The sequence below is a fragment of the Cervus canadensis genome, chromosome 20 (genome assembly GCF_019320065.1).
Source record: "Cervus canadensis isolate Bull #8, Minnesota chromosome 20, ASM1932006v1, whole genome shotgun sequence".
Classification (NCBI taxonomy): domain Eukaryota; kingdom Metazoa; phylum Chordata; class Mammalia; order Artiodactyla; family Cervidae; genus Cervus; species Cervus canadensis.
The window spans coordinates 56814587-56833108 of NC_057405.1; the positions used below are offsets into that span (position 1 = coordinate 56814587).

Genomic DNA, 18522 nt, shown 5'->3' on the forward strand with positions numbered 1-18522 from the left:
AAAAACCTTGTCTCCTTGTTTATTCTTTGTTCTCAAGGAGATAAGCTGTTTATAAAGATACGTTATTTGTTATTTAAATCACTTTTACTGAAGTTGTTTATTTCCTTGTTTCAGTTTCTAAAAATATTGCAACAATTGTAATGCTTCTTAGAGATGTCTATTCAATTCAGAGTGATTTGTACTGAAATTCTTTGCTAAATGGGCACAGGTGCTATGTGTATAAAATGCTAGAGTGAGTCAAAACTAATAAGTGCTAAACAACAATAAAAAAGACAATGGGAGTATACTTGTATTAATTTTCAAAATCTGTGATTAAAAACATTTTAGACCCCACATCTCAGATATTTGTAAATGTCAAACTCTATACTTGCCATTTTATAGCTATTTAATAATAGTAATAATATAATAATAACTTAGATAACATCAAAACTATAAGCAGAAAAATTGTGTAATTTAAGTCCAGAAATCTGTTTCTTAGAAAATGCCCTTTAATCATTTTTCAGACTTTCAAGGTTGCTATTATATAAAAGTAATTAAATAAAAAGATAATTTACCTGGTATTAAAGTATCAAATTAAAGCTGAAAAACAGTACCTATAAACAGAATTATATTTTAAAAAAATTGTTGAACAGCAAACACAGGAAGTCATATCTCTTGTTTCTCTCTTTGCTATGCATAAAATCATTTCCAGGATAAATTTTAGTAATTTAATACTATAAAACTACATAGTAGTATAGCATGCAACTCTAAAATACATGTCTTACATATCAGTCTATAAACTCAAACTATGGCTTGTCTTGAGTAATCAACAGGATTGATATGTGAAATAAAGCCAAGTGGATTTGATATTTTAAGGGACAGTTGATTATTTCCAAGAACAAAAGCTTCAAAATCCAGCTGGGTTGATTTGGACTAAAGAATGAAGCCTGGTATCATGAATTATAGTATGTATTCCTGCTGAGTAAGCCCTGGATATGGCAAACTCAGATCTGTGGATGCACATCGCTCCCTTTGAAGCTGATGAGAATTACTTGGCCTAAGTGAGATACATGCTGGGAAAATTGGGCCCTTATAATTGGTGTGTATAGACATTAGCGGTCTCATGATCCTTTCCTCATCTGGTGCCTTAGTTTTCTCTAGTCTTGGTTTTGGCAGAAGACACCCTTCCTGAGTTAGATATGTCCCATGACCAAAAGGTATTCAAGTTTTATCATCTAGAGAGTCTAGCTTGAGAAATTCTCTATTATCAGTAAAGTTGGGTAATTATTTATCCAAGTAATCTTCCCAAGATGTCCATTTGAAAATAAAACACCAGCTGATTCCTTTGAAGTCTAGGTCAAATCATGGCTAATTTTGAGTGCAGTCACCTGGTATAAGAACTAACACTTATAAACAAATGAGTTCATATAGCTTTATGATTGCATCTTTGAGTCTTGATGAATAGCTGCAATTTAATTTTAGTTCCTCTGAAAAAACAATCTATATCTATAGAACTGAAAAACACTGAGTCTATTTGATTGTCTGGATATGCATTGCATCAAATTTAACTAACCAGACAACAAAACTAGATTGATTATGACCATCACTATGTGACAATCAAAATTCTTATAGCTTAGTATAGTTTTTGCCTATATATAGGTCTCATTTAAAGACCATTTGAGGAACTAATTAAATAAATAAGTTTTCAGTCTCTTTTACTGTTCAGTTAATTTCAAGAAGGAGCGGTGTCTGTGTTATCTTGGATAAATTATTCTCTCTTAGGATAATTGAGTCTCAATATGTAAAATTCAGTTCAGTTCAGTTGCTCAATAGTGTCCGACTCTTTGCAACCCCATGGACTGCAGCATGCCAGGCTTCCCTGTCCATCACCAACTCCCAGAGCTTACTCAAACTCATGTCCATTTTGGGAATATGTAAAATTGCTGGGTTAAAATCAGATCTTTAAGATACCTTTAAGATTTAGAAGTTACCTGGTTTCCCTGGTGACTCAGATGGTAAAGAATCTGCCTGCAATGCAGAAGACCCAGGTTTGATTCCTGAGTCAGGAAGATCCCTGGAGGAGGAAATGGCAACCCATTCCAGTACTCTTGCCTGGAGAATTCCATGGACGGGCTATAGGCGACATATAATCCATGGGGTTGCAAAGAGTTGGACACGACTGAGTGACTAACACACACACAAGATTTAAAAAGAACTTTTCTCATAAGTCTGGATATCCATATACATGGCATTTTTTTTATTTTGTAATGATAAATACTGGATACATATGCAGTATTAAACCTGGAACATTCTTGGAATTGCCCTGGAAATATTCAATTACTAGTTTTCATGATTCTTTTTTTAAAATTGAAGTATGGTTGAACAAATATGTTAGTTTTTGGTATACAGCAAAATGATTCAGTTACACACATATACATATATATTCTTTTCCATTATGGTTTATTACAGGATATTGAATATAGTTCTCTGTGCTACACAGTAGGACTTGTTTATATAATGTATATATAGTAGTTTGTATCTGCTAATCCCAGTAGTTTTTTTTCTAATTAAAAAAGTATCAGAACACACTTAGGAAATAAAGTTGGGGATAGGGAGTAGGAAGATGAGATCAGTTTTCCAGTTTTTTTGAAAATAATATATATGGAGATTCATGAAAACAAATGAGATACTTAAATCACAGGGCTTCATTCATTCAATGTGAGAAGACAGTAAGGTAGGTAGGAGCCAGATCTTGATTTTTTAAAGATATATAATAAATTGTATTTACTTCCATAGACTTTAGGGAGGCATTACAAGTTTAGAATCTGTGATGGAATGTAGTCAGATAGGTCATATTTTTGGGTTTTTGTTTATTTTAAAAAAATTATTGATTTATTTGACTGAGCCAGGTCTTAGTTGCAGTATGTGGGATCTAGTTCCCTGACCAGGGATGGAGTCTTAGCCACTGGAACACCAAGGAAGTCCCTGGGATTGATGTTTTAATAAAATAGTTTACAAAGGCTACTTAATTATCATAATAAATTCTCTTAAATACAAAAAATGTAATTTATTTCTAAGTTACCTTATAGTTGTACACAATAAAGTTCATTTGCCATGTTTCTGTCCACTTGTATAGTCATGTGAAAATTTCCTGCAAGTCTTCCTAGAAGTTTGGCATTAAACTATATGTGAGTTCTTATTTCACTTCCATAATTATTAAACTTGGAATCTTTAATAAGAGGTAATTTCATTGTCCAAGACAAGCAGTAGTTTTCCAAGAGCAAACAAAATGATACTCAGACACTCTCTGAAAGTCTTGAGTGTGATAAATGTGTAAGTCAAGGAAGAAATAGTCCAGTTTTTTTCAAAAGGTCTTTCACAAAGTGTCACACCCAAAATTAGTGATATTAAATGAAACAAACATGCAGGAATAGTTTGTCCTTTCAGATGTAATTAAAGATAGAAAAAAATAATTTGACAACATATTTTGGAAGACAATCAAAATAATTTTTCCATAAATGATTTGACAGTAGAGAAGTCTCCAAAATATTATACCATGCTACATGCTCTCTTTTTCCTGTTTCTTTGGAATCTTCTATTGTAGAAGATTTTGTCAGAACTCTTCACTATGACTGGCCCCTCTTGGGTGGCCCTGCAGGGCCTGGCTCATGGCTGCATTGAGTTAGTCAAGTCCCTTCACCACCACAAGGCTGTGATGGGTGAGGAGGTCTATTGTAGACCAACAACCTAACTTTCTGGAACTCTTTCTAGTGTAGTTTGAAACCTGGCTTTCTCCTTCCTGTAATCCGTGTTTTCTTTCCTGCCTTAACTCACTCTATTCCTTGTTCTTGGAAGGTCTTCATTTCCTGTTGAAAGTAAAGCTTCTAGAAGGCTTTCCTGATTTCCCAGCCAAAGTGTTCTTTCATTGATTCCACAACACGTGGTTAAACCTTTTGTTTTGTCTTTATCCCTCCTACCCGATTGACTGACTCTTCAGGTCAGCAGTTTGTATTCCCAATGTATTTAGCATAGTGACTCAAAACAGTTTTGATTTTGAAAATCAAATTAATCAAAAATTAATCACTTAGAAATTCTTCTTTAGATGTACTGTCCCACGGCCACTCTATGCACTCGTTCATTTTGGGCCATTGGCTTTCCCATGTTACATACATTGCCCCATGTTCTTTAAAAACATTTGAGTGTACGCCACATCAAAAATAATTTATGGCATTAAAATACAGAAAGCAAAAGTGGTAGGAGCACATTTCAGATACTCTGCTGAAGATGAGCTGGATGCTGGAGGCAAATAAATTGGGGCTACCATTTATGGAAGGTAGCATCAATATTTCGTCAAAATATGAGCCAGTGGATCACCTGCACTTTAGGTTTTGGAATCTCGGTCAGGTTCTCTAACCTAAAAGGCTCGGGGATGGCTGTTTGAATACAAGCTGTAATCACGTTCTAACTCCTTGAAAGTGTTTTGGAATCCTCTGCTGCAGCCTCTGGGTGGACAATTGTCCCTCTCACCAGGCTTGAGCTGCCCGCCCCGCCCTCGGTGCCGCCGCACTGCATGCTGGGAGTCGTAGTCCAGATTTGCTCTGTCAGGAAGGATCCAAAGGGCATTGGAGGCCAGCCCGCCCCTTCGCTACTAGAGGTCGAGTTCTTCCGCTGCTCATTCTCTCGGGCGGAGCCTTCCGTGAACCCGGCTACGTTTGTCTGTGCCACCGTCTCTCTTCTGGGTTTCAATAAAGTTTTCCTCTTCCTCCCCTGGTACGGAGCTCAAGATGGCGGCATCATGGTCGCCCTTGGTTACCCTGCGCTTAACGCAGAGCCGGCTGAGAGGGAGATGTGTTGGGTGCAGGGCTTGGGCCGCTGCTCTCACCCCTTCGGCCATCGCCCCTGGAAACCCTCTTTGTAAAGGTTAGTGACTGTGTCTGGAGTAAGCCGGGCCCACTGCTTATGACCCAGGAAGCCTCGGGGCAGTCAACCCTCCTCGAGCTCCATATACTGCCGCTTTGGCTGACAGTTTTCGAGGTTTCCTCCAGAGGGATTTCCCCCTCTCGTGCTCTCCTATTATTGCCTGCTCCAGGAAGAGCCCTAAGCACTGAGGGAGGTGGCCCAGGATGACTTTTCATTTGAGGGTCAGGGGTCGACTCAGGGTTTGTTGTCCTCCGGACCCTGGCTGTTAGAGTTGAGACTTTGTAAGCCCAGGTGTGGGAGTACCTGGCTTGAAGGGATTCAAGTGGAGGCTTGAGGTCTGGGAACTCTTCCAACCTGCTCAGTCGCAGTCCCAAGGTCTCCAGGCTGGTATTCCGGGACTGTAATGAAAAGCCAAGCCTCTGACACCTGCAGGCTCCGCGAGCTCTCTGGATTACCGGGAATGCAAGTGTACAAGCATTCTCAGATTGAGGGATCGAGTTTTCGTGTACTTTTAAAGTTGCTAGAGGCTTCAGCGAAGTGTATTTTGTCACCAGGCTTGCACCATTCATTCATTCGAATTGTTATGTGTTCGTGAATGAATGAACCTGTATTTTAAGTAAGCAAGCCCACCACAGGAGTGCTAATTTTCCTGCTCTGTTCATATACTTCCACTAAATTGCAGGTTACTCAAAGGCAAGGACCAGATGTCAGTTTCCTCAGAACTTAGCACAATGTTTGGTGCCTTATATATATATATATATATTTTTTTTGAGTGATGTTATACTTATTGCTCCCTCATCCACATAACTTAAAAAAAAAAAAAAATCTCCAGGCCACTCTTGCCATAGATCTCAATAAATTGTTTCTCATTGGCTAATTTACCTAAAACTCTATCAGTCTTTGATTATTATCAACAATAGAATTGAAATTAATACTGGAACTGTGATTAAGTCCCTTTAGGTTTTATTGTAAAGTTTAGCATAATACACTTCCTGTATTGGAGGAGATGGCAGCCCACTCCAGTATTCTTGCCTGGAGAATCCTATGCTCAGAGCAACCTGGCGGACTACAGCCCATAGGGTGTAGTGGCTTAGCACACTTACTATATAATGGAATATTTTGGTAGCATGAGGTTTTTTCAATCATAATATAAACTTAGAAATTTTTTTTTTTTTTTTGCAGAATAGACACTAGAAGTAAACAATACAAAATTCAAAAGGTACAAAAAGGAATTTGGTAAAATGTTGACTTTCTTCCACCCCTGTCCCACAGCCACTTAGTTTTTCTTCCCAGAAGCAACTACTGATACTTGTTTCTTATGTATTCTTGCAGAGACATTCTCTGTGTGTATATATATATCTGTGTGTGTGTGTGTACATATATATACACATATATATTTATAAATATCTGTGGTAAAGAAAAATAGAAGTGGTAATGTACTATACATACTTTTCTGGCCTTTTTTTTTTTTTCCCATGTATTGATACTATATCTTGGCAGTCATTCCACATCAATACGTGTAGAACTGCTTCACATTTTAAATGGTTAAAATAGAATTTCATTCTATGCATGTACCATAATTTATGAAAATTAGAATTTAAGGAACATCGTAATAACATGAAACTTACCTGATGTTTGTTCGGGGTCATACAGTATGCTTTCTACATACCTTACCTTATTTAATTCTCATTATCCTTATTTTGGGATGAGAAAACCAAGGTTGCAAAAGTTACATGGCTAGTTAAGTGGCAGAACTTATGGATTCAAGTAAAGGCTGTATTTGGACTTACATCTGAACCTAAGGCCAATGCTATTAACCTGAACTCGTACTGTCTCCTGTACTCAAGATTTAGTCAGTTTTGAATGTGGACATTTGATGAAAATGCAGTTAGGGTAGAAGTCAATTTAACTGTAACTAAAATTGCTCCCTCCCCTTCTTTAAGTAAAAGAAAAAATTTAAGTTAAATGTTATTCAGTATTTGGAATCTGATTTAAGTTTGTTTTCTATCCTTGATTTTTTTTTTTTTGGTGGGGTAATTTACTGTTTACATTTATATTTTAAAATTTTTTATTTTATATTGGAATATAGTTGACTAACAACATTGTGTTTCAGGTATAAAGTGATTCAGTTGCACGTATACATATATTCATTCTTTTTCAGATTCTTTTCCCATATAAGTTATTACAGAATATTCAGTAGAGTTTCCTGTGCTATTTATGTAAAGTTGTTGTTATCTCTATTTTGTAGATAAATAGTCTGACCACTTTAGTGGTATATGAACCCAGGCATTTTTGCTCTAGAAGCACAAACTTAACCACTATGTTTTACTACCTGTTTACCAAGACGATGGACATTAACACCATCATAATCTAGGCTCATCTGAAGTCTTGTAGAACTACACAAAAGAAAGCAGCTTTGCTTGGAAACAGAAGGGCTTTTAAGCAAAAGTGTAGAAGTGACTTGTGACTGGCACTTATTGGTGTACGTATAGTCCCTCAGGAGGAGTAGGTAGAGATGAAGCTTGGCAGGTGGGCCAGATTCTGGTTAGAAAAGTCCTATGTAATATGCAAACATGTGGGCTCAGGGTGATTTTGTTGAATATTTCTTGAGAAGTGATCAGGTCCACTTTAGCATAATTATCCTTGGGGCCACCTGAAAAACAGATCAGGAATGCCTGGATGGGGGAATATTGGAAGCATGGTGATTCTCTAGGAGAGTGACTTAGGGCCTGAATTACTGGTAAAAATGGTAAAAATGGAGAGCAGGGCAGCAAAGGAGGGAGTTCAGAGATACTGTTTTGGTAAAATCAAGCGGCTCTCGGGGAGACAAGGAAAGAGCAGAGTTAAGGTCAATTTGGGCTTCCTTGTTTGGGCAACTTAATGGCATCATATTCTATCTATCAAAGAAAACTAAACAAACAAAAAGTAAGGCCAGAGGTATTTTAGGGGGGGTTCCATTTTGGATATATTAAATTTGAGATATTAGTGATAATTCCAGATAAATAAATCTAATTAGTTGTGGGAAATATGAGATATGCATCTAAGAAAGGAAATAGGAGGTGCTGAGAGCCATGAGAATGGAAGAACTAGCTTGGTAATATTTGTAGAATGAAAAGGAGGAAAGACTAGGAATGACTTCTTAAGGAAAACTTATTTTATGAGCAAAAGAACGTGACCTTGTCAGGGAGCAGTTAGAGAGGTCATAGAGTAATAGGAAAGAAACCAAGGAGGAGAATGGTTCTAATTTTTCTAGAACTTAAAATCAGCATATCTGTTTTACTTAAGCTAGCCTTGGAAATTGTTTGTTTCATAGGGGTGAGAGAATATGAGCGTCACATCTTGTGATTTCTTATTATTATACTGCCCTTCTGCATCTCAATGTTATATTTTTAGATCTCTCTCTTAACTGATGATTCATATTTACCTTTAGCTCACAATCTCTTTTTTAGTACATGCACATTGGAGATCCTGATCAGGTATTATTGTGAGTAGCACTCAACCATTTGAATTGGTATTATTTATTGGTGGTATAGATTAGTGATTAAGAAAATGGACTTTGAACTTTTATTACCCAATTAGATGAATACCCTGTGTGAAACTTCATCTTTCTTGGATTTCTATTAACATTTATTATTGTTTTAGAAAAGAATGTTCATGCCTCCTCCTGAGGCTGATTAACTTCATGATAATGGTTTCTTTGGGCTTCCCTGCCGGCTCAGTGGTAAAGATTCCACCTGCCAGTGCAGGAGACGTGAGTTTGATCCCTAGGTGGGGAAGATCCCCTGGAGAAGGAAATGGCAACCCACTCTAGTATTCTTGCCTGGGAAATCCCATGGACAGAGGAGCCTGGCATGCTGCAGTCCATAGGGTCGCAATAGAGTCAGACACGACTTTGTAAGTGACTAAACAACAACAGGTTTCTTTGAGTTAATTTTTTTAAAGCATAGTACAACTCACTACATGGCATAGCTAGTGTCTAGATGTAGTTCTGGGGTGGAGGGTTGGCAGATGAAATAGAATGGGTTCAAGAGTGGAACTTCTGAACACGGCTACCTTGATAGCTCAGTTGGTAAAGAATCCACCTGCAATGCAGGAGACCCCAGTTTGATTCCTGGGTCGGGAAGATCCGCTGGAGAAGAGATTGGCTACACACCCCATTATTCTTGGGCTTCCCTTGTGGCTCAGCTGGTAAAGAATCTGCCTGCAATGCAGGAGACCCGTGTTTGATCCCAGGATTGGGAAGATACCCTGGAGAAGGGAAAGGCTACCCACTCCAGTATTCTGGCCTAGAGAATTCCATGAACTGTCTTAGTCCATGGGGTCTCAAAGAGTCGAACACGACTGACTTTCACTTACTTACTTAAGAGTGGCACCCATTAGAAAGGAACTTTAGGAGTCTAGAGGCAGATTACTGATCTACCGTAGATTAGCACTGCATTTTACCTCATGATCTTCATTCTCTTTAAGTGAATGGTGAATGTTTAAATGGATTTAACTATTTTGGATTTGTCTTTTCACAAAAGTGCTACAGAAATAATAGTTGTCAATGGTCTTGAAATGGATAGTTCAGCCTTGGCACCAGTACATTAATATGCTCTATAAATTGACAGAAGGTTATGTAGCCTCAGCTTGACTATCTCTCACACTGTTTCCTTAGGCCTCTCATAATTTTCTCTGACTAGTGACTAAGATTTGTTCTACTTTCTCTCTTAAGAGCCTTTTGAATATGTTCTTCCTGCTGTGTTTTGTCTTCCTTGCCTGAAGTCCTCTGTTGAGGTCTCATTTCTGTGTATACCCTGCTGGAGGTAACTCATACTTTAATCTTTAGAATCTTTTTCATAACCTTCTTTCACTGTCTTGCTTGTCCTTCTTATTTCTTCTCTCCATTCAGCTCATCCTCAAAGATACTTTTCCACATTATCTGTCCATGTTCTTGATCAGGTACACCTGTTTTCAGCAATTTTTAAAGCCTGAACATGTAGCTCTTAGTTACTTCAAAGCTCCATAATGCAATTTATATCTTAATTATAACCCCTATAGATTCCATTTAAAAATTCTTTTATATATGTGTGTAAAAATTTTTAAATGAACATAACAAATAGATGTTATTTTTCTTTATTGTTTGAAAGAAAATAGATCCCTTAGATTTCATTATTAAATAGTGTTTGGAAAGAGTGAATATTAAGGAGTTACTCAGTATGCTAGGCCATGCCTATAATTACTTCAGAATAGCTTTATTCAGATTTTTAGGCAGTATTTTACTGATTTGTTATGAAATTTAAAGTACTATTTTTTTTCCTTTTGTAAAGTTACACACATTGACAGATTGAAGATTAACTAGCTTCTAAAGGAAAAGAATGATAACTGGCAAGCATTTAGTTTCAATTTTCATAATTTTTCTATTTAAATCAAAAGCACCCTTTTAAAGCCCCTAAATCAGCCATTTATAAATAAAGTAAATCATCTTGTGATGCATTCCTTGATGATGGCTTATGTTGTTTTTCTAAAGAAAGAGTTTAATTAAGATTTGATTTTCTTCTATTCTGCACTTTGTTTATTCATCACGGAATCAAACATAGGTCTTTTAGTGTCACTGGTAAATCTGACTTTTTGGGTCATTGATGACCATTGCAGTTTTCAGAAAAGCAGCTGAATATTTTTCTTTGCGTATGAATAGACCATAATAGAGCATAAACAGGCTGCATATGACCTTAGTATGGGCTTCTGTCATTGTAGGAGAACATTTCTGGTCAGTGGCCACTGTTTATAGTTTGTTAAAATCAACATAAATGTACAAAACACTCATGAATAATTGTGAACACAGTATTTGAATGGATGTTTAATAAATATGCATTAAAAATCTAATTACAGTAATGAAGTTTACAGCTGAAATTTTAATCCAACCCTTTAGAAATATTAAACGTGCTTTTCCTGATTGTGCATTTTTCTCACAGCAGTTGGGTAAACATTTTAAACTGGAAATCTAAATTCCTCATATAGTTTTGATTTCATTTAACTAAGCATGTGTTCTTTTTGGCAACAGTCTTCTTTCTCTTTGTGAAAAAGTAAAGCTCCTTTTATTCCATAACTATTACTTAGAAGAGTTCTGATCAGTTCTGTTTTAGGACTAATGAACATATGGGATACCTGATGAATAATAAAATGTAACCTGGGAAGACTAGATTGTGATTTTGATTTCATCCTCTGGTACTGGATCAGTCATTTAATTTGATATTTCCTTTTTCTCATCTGTCAAATGAGATTAGTCATCCTAACTAACATGTCATCATGAGGCTCAAATGTCATCTATGAGGCTCAAATAAGTTATTGTATGACAAAATCCTTTGAAAACCATAAGAAATGTTATATAAGCATGGGGCTATGCCAGGAGTAATTGAAATAGTAATATTGAAATGGTAGAGGTGGTGGATTCCAGTCAGTGAAAAGGAATAGGACGAACTCAACTCTATGTATAATTACTAAAACCTTTTTTATTTGGGGGGAAGACTCACTTTTATTAACAATGGCAAAGGACTCAGTCTGATTTCAATGCTTTGAATTCTAGAAAATGCAATTTTGATTTTTCTAAGATTGTGTGGAGGGCCTCTACAGATAACCAGGATGGTTGTTGTTATCCTGGATTTAACTACCTTTTCTCTGGATATTCTGAATATATCTAGAGGGTCTTAGAAAATATGAGCTACTGCTTTCATCATGATGTTTCAAAGAAAGCTGTTGAAATTTGATTTATAGTATGCAGGTAAGTCACTTAGGTAACATATCTTCATTTAGTAAGATACTGCTTATGGGTACTGTTTTCAAAGTAACTCCAGTTGTTAATTATTTGCTGTGCAGCAAGATATGATGATAACATTTCATAGGATCATCGAATATTAGAGCTGAAGAGGACCTCTGGGTTACATAGTCAAATGTCAGATGGGAATGTACTGTCTGCCTTTATTGTTTCTTTTTGAGTCATTCTGTTCATTTTTGGGTAGCCCTAATTGCTAGAAAATACTTTAATAGGCTGAGATTTGAGCTCTTCTGTAACTTCTCATTCATCGTGACTCTTTCCCCAGGGACAGCTTATATAACTCTAGTTCTCTTTGTTCTTATGGCAGTGTTCTAAGTATATCAAGACTGATGATATATATCTTATTAATTCATATAGTCATTTATTCATTTAATCATATTTCCTTGTCCCAATTCCATTTGACAGCCTTTAAAACATCAAAGACTTATATTTCTCCCATTCATTCTGCAAATATTTCTTGGTGCCACCTGTATGCTAGACACAAAGTGCTGGGATGTTGTTACTCTCCCCTCAGTGTCAGCCATCTCTTATCAGTCACATCTTATGACATGCTTATGAAATCTTATGGTTTCTAGATCCTTGAAGGACTTCCCTTCCTGAGACTATAGTATGGTTTCTGAATGTCACTCTGAAAACGTGGTCCACATATCAGTGTATTCCTTTGGACATTTCTGGCCAGAACAGTACTTTAGGTTACATTTTCTCTGTCCTGTTGCATTAACTTGGTGGCCAGGTCATATTCATGTCTCACCTTAAGACTCCTTGAGCTATTAAGACAGGTCTCCTTTGTTTCTACTTGATGAGTTATTTTTTTCTATTAAAAGTAAATTATTTTTATTATAAAAATACTACATGTGCATAGTAGAAAATACAGGAAAGATAATTACTGTGAACTTCATTTTTATTTTTTAAGTATACTTATTAAAGTATATGATTCACTTAGAAAAGTACACAAGCAGTAATTGTAAAGCCTACTAAATTTTTATAAACAGATTTGTGTAAATACAACCCAAATCAAGAATAGAACATCTGTAGTACTCAAAGGCTCACATTGTGTACCCTCAAAGTTTTTTACTCACAATGGCAGTCACCGCCCTGGTTTATGTTACTGTTGATTTATCCTTTCATATGTTGATTTACACTTGTTTTCACGTGTTGGCTATTTAAATAATGCTGCAATGGACAGAGGCGCCTGATAGGCTACAGTCCGTGGGGTGGCAAAGAGTGGGACATGCCTTAGTGACTGAGCACGCACACAGTGGACGTGGGGGTGCAGTTATTTTTTTGAGATAGTGATTTTGTTTCCTTCAGAGGAATACACATAGGTGAAATTGTTGGATTCTATTTCTTAATGAATTATGTCAGATTATAGATTGCAAATGTTTTCTTCCATTCTGTGGGTTGTATCATCACTTTCTTGGTAATGTCCTTTAGTATACAAAAGTATTAATTTTGATGAAGTCCAATTTATTTTTTCTTTGGTCGCTTCTGCCTTTGGTCTCATAACTAAGAAATCATTGCCTAATCCAAGGTCATGAAGATTTACAATGATGCTTTCTTCTAAACACTTTATCATTTTAGCTCTTAGGGTTATGTTTTTGATCCATTACTACAGGGATTTAATTGGGATTCATTAAGTCTGAGTTTCACAGATGATTGTCATTGTCCAGACAGTATTGGTTTTAGAAAGTCCACACCTGTTAGGAGAATAAGTCAGGGATTGGCAACCTTTTTCTGGAAAGGGTCAGGTAATACTTTTGTCCTCGCCTGCCATGGTCTCTGTTGCAACTATAGTTGGCCATCCTTATTTTTGAGTTGAACATCTGCGGATGTAGAGGGCCAACTGTATTTATTGTACTGTACCATTTTATATCAGGGACTTGAGCATTTGTGGATTTTGGTATATGAAGGGGCTCCTTGAACCAATCTGCAGATACCGAGGAACAACTGTACTCAACTCTGGTACTGTGAAAACAGCCAGAGACAATAGACAAATGGGCATAGTCATTTGGCCTGTTGGCCATAGTTTGCAGACCACTGGACTAGGAAGATAGTCACCTGTACTTTATTTTTTTGGCTTGAAATTTTTAATGTATTTATATTTTAAAGCTGTCTGGAAAGTATTTTGGTATGTACTATGAGGGGATAATCTAAATTAACTTTTCTATTGTGTTCTAGTTGTCTAGCTGTCACTTGTTGAATGACCTCTTGGCTCCCATTGCTTAATTCATTTATTCAACAAATATTTATTTTGTGCCTATCATATGCCAGGCATTGTAGGTGCAAGGTATACAGTGAATTAAACAGACATGACATCTTCTCTTTTGGCTTTCCTGCTGGTAAAGAATCCACCTGCAGTGCAGGAGACCTGGATTCTATCCCTGGGTTGGGAAAATTCCCTGGAGAAGGGAAGGGCTACTCACTGAACTATTTTGGCCTGGAGAATTCCAAGGACTATGTAGTCCATTTGGTCGCAAAGAGTCAGACAAGGCTGAATGACCTTTACCTTCCCTCTTGTGACTTGTAGTCTAGTTGAGAGAGACAGACATAAAGTAAATAACAAAGAAATAATTTCAAGTTGGGTGATAAAAGAACAGTGATAAGATTTGGTATACATTCCTTTTTTATTATCTATATTAAGTTATTTCATGAAGACTTGCTTTGGAATATCTACTCTGGAATATCTGTTCATTGATCTTTGGATCACAGTGTTTTATAATTGTTTTCTCATCTGGTAGATAAGATCCTCCTCATTACTTCACATCTTCATGATTTTCTAAAGATGTTGGATTTGCAATTTGATGGAACTGTATTTAATCTGTAAATTAAGTTGTGAAGAATCGACAGTGTTCTTTCCCATAACATTGTGTCCAGTTTTCCAAATTTTCACTTATGCCTTTGAAAATTTAGTTCTCTTCACACAGATCTTACAGATTGATTGCTAATATGACTCTTCTTTATTTTAGACTTTTTAATCTTAATTGTAAGTGGGATCCTTTTTTCCCCTATTGTATTTGCAACAGGTTATTCCTAATATGTCAGAAGGATAAAGCTGTTAAACTGTCTTCCAGTATCCTTCTCCTTGGGCTTTTTTGGTGACTCAAACAGTAAAGAATCCGCCTGCAATATGGGAGACCTGGGTTCGATCCCTGGGTTGGGAAGATCCCCTGGAGAAGGGCATCGCAACCCACTCCAGTGTCCTTGCCTGGAGAATCCCCGTGGACAGAGGAGCCTGGCGGGCCACAGTCCATGGGCTCGCAGAGAGTCGGACACAACTGAACAGCGAAGCACAGCACACCTCATCGTCCTTCTCCTTTGCTAAGTGGAGGTGTAATTAAGCCACCAAGTTCTTTAAAACTCATAAGTGGCTCCCTGGTACCTTCAGTATTAAATTCAAAAACTATTTGAATTTATTTTTACATTTACCATTGTAAAGCCCTGTGTCACCTGGTTTCTTTACATTTTTCTAGTATCTTCATTCTTGCCCCCTGTGCCTTTTATATTTTAGCTCAGTACTGAACTTGTTTCATTTTCTTTAGTGTACTGTCCTCTCGTATATCAGAGCCTTCTCTCAGCCTGATACACCTCCTTCTCTTTTGTCTATTTTTCCCTGGCTAACTCCTGTTTCTCTTTTTGCTCTCTATTGAAACATCATTTCCTGAGTAACCTTACTTAACCTCCTTAGCCTAGGTTACTAGCTTTGGCTCTGTGATCTCACAGCATCCTTCTCTTCCCTTTACTTGGTACCACACTTTATTAAAGTTGTTTATCCACTTGTTTAAATCTCCCCAGTGCCCTGTTGGCATTTTGAGTGCAGTTACAGTGTCTGTCTAGATGGTTGTGTTTGAAGTTTTTAGTATAGAGCTTTATACTCTGTGGCTACTTTATTTGTTGTTGCTTATTCAGTTCTTCTGCTGAATAGGTTTTCAATTGATTCTTTTCAGTATAATTAAGTTTTTGAACCTATTTACACCTTTTGGTACTTTTATCCCGTTTTGTGGCACGTCAACACATTTTGAATCACAACTGTGATCCAGCATTGGTCTGTCTCCTAACTTGTGTCCTCTTTGTTTTTGAGAGCTAGGTCTTCATTTAGTGCCAAATATGTTAACACTTGGTTCTCAAAACTCAAAAAGGTGTACATTAATCTAGTTAGTCAGAATTCTTAAGAGCCAGTTGTGTGAAGTATAAGAGCTTTTATATTTATATAGAAAGGAATTTATTTCCTCTAAGATTTCAACTTTGGGCTTTTAGTAAAAAAGCTGCTGATTCATACACATAGGAAAAAAACTTATGGTTACCAAGGAGGAATGGAGGGAGGAGGGATAAATCAGGAGTAAACAACAAGGACCAGTAACTATATTCAATTTCTTATAATAGTCTGTAATGAAACAAAATCTGAAAAAAGCATATATATATGTATGTGTAACTAAGTCACTTTGCTGTGCAGCTAACAGCATTGTAAACCAACTATACTTCAGTAAAAAAAAAAAAAATCTGCTTCTGCTGCTGGGTTTTGGAAGAGAACCGTTTATTAGAGGCAGGTTGACCCCAGAGTGCAGGCAGGGCAGAGCTCTAGCTGGGCCTGAGTAGGGTGGAAACCCAGGAGTGGGTTGATGGTTGCCTCAGGAGGCTTGAGTACTTCAAATTAGAGGGCCTAAGAGAGGTTTGTGTTTTGATTTTCTGTTGCCTGGCTGCGATAAATGGGAGCACAGTCTTCACTTATCTATAGTGTTACAGAGATTTTAATGAGGGCAACATCCTGGTGGTTTGGGGTCATTTAGCTTGAGATCCTGTCTTGCACATTCACTTAACATTTTCTAACTTTTTGTAGTGTTTTAGTTCCTTCATTTGTAAGGAATAACAATGTCTACCTTAGATTTTTTTTGGAGAAGTAAGATAATATATAGAACATGCTGTCTGTACGTTGGCTATGTAGGAGGCATTTGTTAGTGTTTTCTTTACTTTTCAGGATTCTTTTTCTCATAAGTTTTCAAATGAATCCAAGCTTTGCAAAGAAAATCTTAAGTTTTTAAATGAACATAAAGGATATAACTTTTCTGGGTTACATAAAGACCTCTTGTAATCTATTGATTTTATATAACGTCCTTAATTCCAGTGAAGTAAACACATGTGATGTCTTGAAATAGTCAGACTCATCAAAATTTTTATTGAATATTTTTGGACATATAGCTGTCTAGGAAGGAATAATGCAAAAAGATAATTTTCTTTACCTTGAAAACTCTTTAAATTTGTATGATCATGTGTTATCTTGCATATCTTCAATTCTTTAATCACAGGATATTTCTGAGCTGAGAATTCTTCACAGTATGTTTTTGAGCTGAACCACTTTACTGACAAGTTGTATGTAAAATTTCTGTACATTAAATGACATCTCTACTGATTTTGATGTTGGAGATGGGTTTTCAAAAATATTTACCACCAAGTGAAAACCCTTAAGGGTGAAACAAACCTGTAAAATAACATTTCTGAAAGAAAAATGCTTACTTTTTGTTGAAATAGTCTGGTCCACTATTTTGCTTAAGTCTCTAAAGAATATCTGTAAGATTTTCTTAACTATCTACTTTGTGCAGAATTTGAAATTCATTCCTGTTTAAAGCCCCAAAGAGCACAGAGACCACACATCCCCTTTGCTATTATTATTCTAGCTCTATGGAAACACAGTTAAGCCTTATGACATATATTTTAGTCAAGGTTCTCCAGAGACAACCAATAGGATGTATGTACATTTAGAAAGAGATTTATTATAAGAAATCATCAGCTCGTGCAATTATGGAGGTTGACAAGTGCCAATCTACAGTCAGTATGCTGAAGACCCGGAGACCCAGGAGAGTTGGTGATGTTAATTCCCATCTGAATCCAAAGGCCTGAGACCAGGAGTGCCAATAGTGTGGTTCTAGTCCAGAGATTGGTAGGCTTAAGACCCAGGAAGAACCGACATTTCAGTTTGAGTCTAAAGGCAGGAGAAAACCAATGTTACCGCTTAAAGGCATCCAGGCTCAAGGAGTTCCCGCTCATTCAGGGGAAGATCAGACTTCTGTTCAGGATTGGATGACACCCTCCCACATAATGGAGAGCAGTCTACTCAGTCTACTGCTTCAAATGTTAATTTTATCAGAAATACCCTCACAGATGCATCTAGAGTAGTGTTTGACCAAATGTATTGGCACTCCACAGCCCGGTCAAGTTGACACATAAAATTAACTATCACAACATATATCAAGATTATTGTCCTCGTGTGTCAGCTGCATTTTCTCTCATGTTCTAAAGGTACTTGTAGTAGTCCAGTTATGTTGATTTCACAGATAAAAGTACAGAGGCAGGAAGGAATGATTTTCTGTCCTAGTCATCTTTTGAAGAGTATCAGGAGACACTCTGGCAGAAGTTGACTTCCTCTTAAGCATCATTGGCTAGGACTGTGATCTTGTGACCAACTTCCTATGATTCAGAGTTGAAATGGTGGAGTCAGGAGATAAATCTGGAGGGTGTGACTCCAGAGCCCATGCCCCTTCCGCCATAACATCCTGCCTCCCTGCTGGACCTGTAGGTGCGAATGCTGGCTGTGCCACTGCCTGGCTATGGGGCCATGGACAAGTTACTTACTTGGTCCCTTTGTGCGTCAGTTTCCTTAAGTTAGGGATAATGTTAGTACCTACATCAAAAGGCGGTTGCGAGGATTAAATGATTTGAAGTGTGTAAAGTACTGAGAAAAGTACTTGGCACTTAGTACTCACTAAAAGGTTGGCAATTTTTGCTGCTGTTGTTACTATCCGTATGATCTTGGTCAC

General features: G+C 37.0%; 1 protein-coding gene across 6 annotated transcripts in view; it reads left to right on the forward strand.

Moving 5' to 3' along the window:
- The first annotated feature begins 4583 nt into the window (after positions 1-4583).
- AFG1L (AFG1 like ATPase) overlaps positions 4584-18522 on the forward strand; it is a 189356-nt gene continuing 175417 nt past the window's right edge. For 2 of the 6 annotated variants that reach the window (XM_043439634.1, XM_043439638.1), the window contains exon 1: positions 4643-4899. In XM_043439634.1, the coding sequence (XP_043295569.1) occupies positions 4764-4899 (136 nt within the window). In that variant the 5' untranslated portion in view covers positions 4643-4763. Of the gene's footprint in view, positions 4900-18522 lie in introns of all 6 variants that reach the window. The other 4 variants (XM_043439635.1, XM_043439637.1, XR_006263997.1 and 1 more) reach the window with 4 other exon arrangements.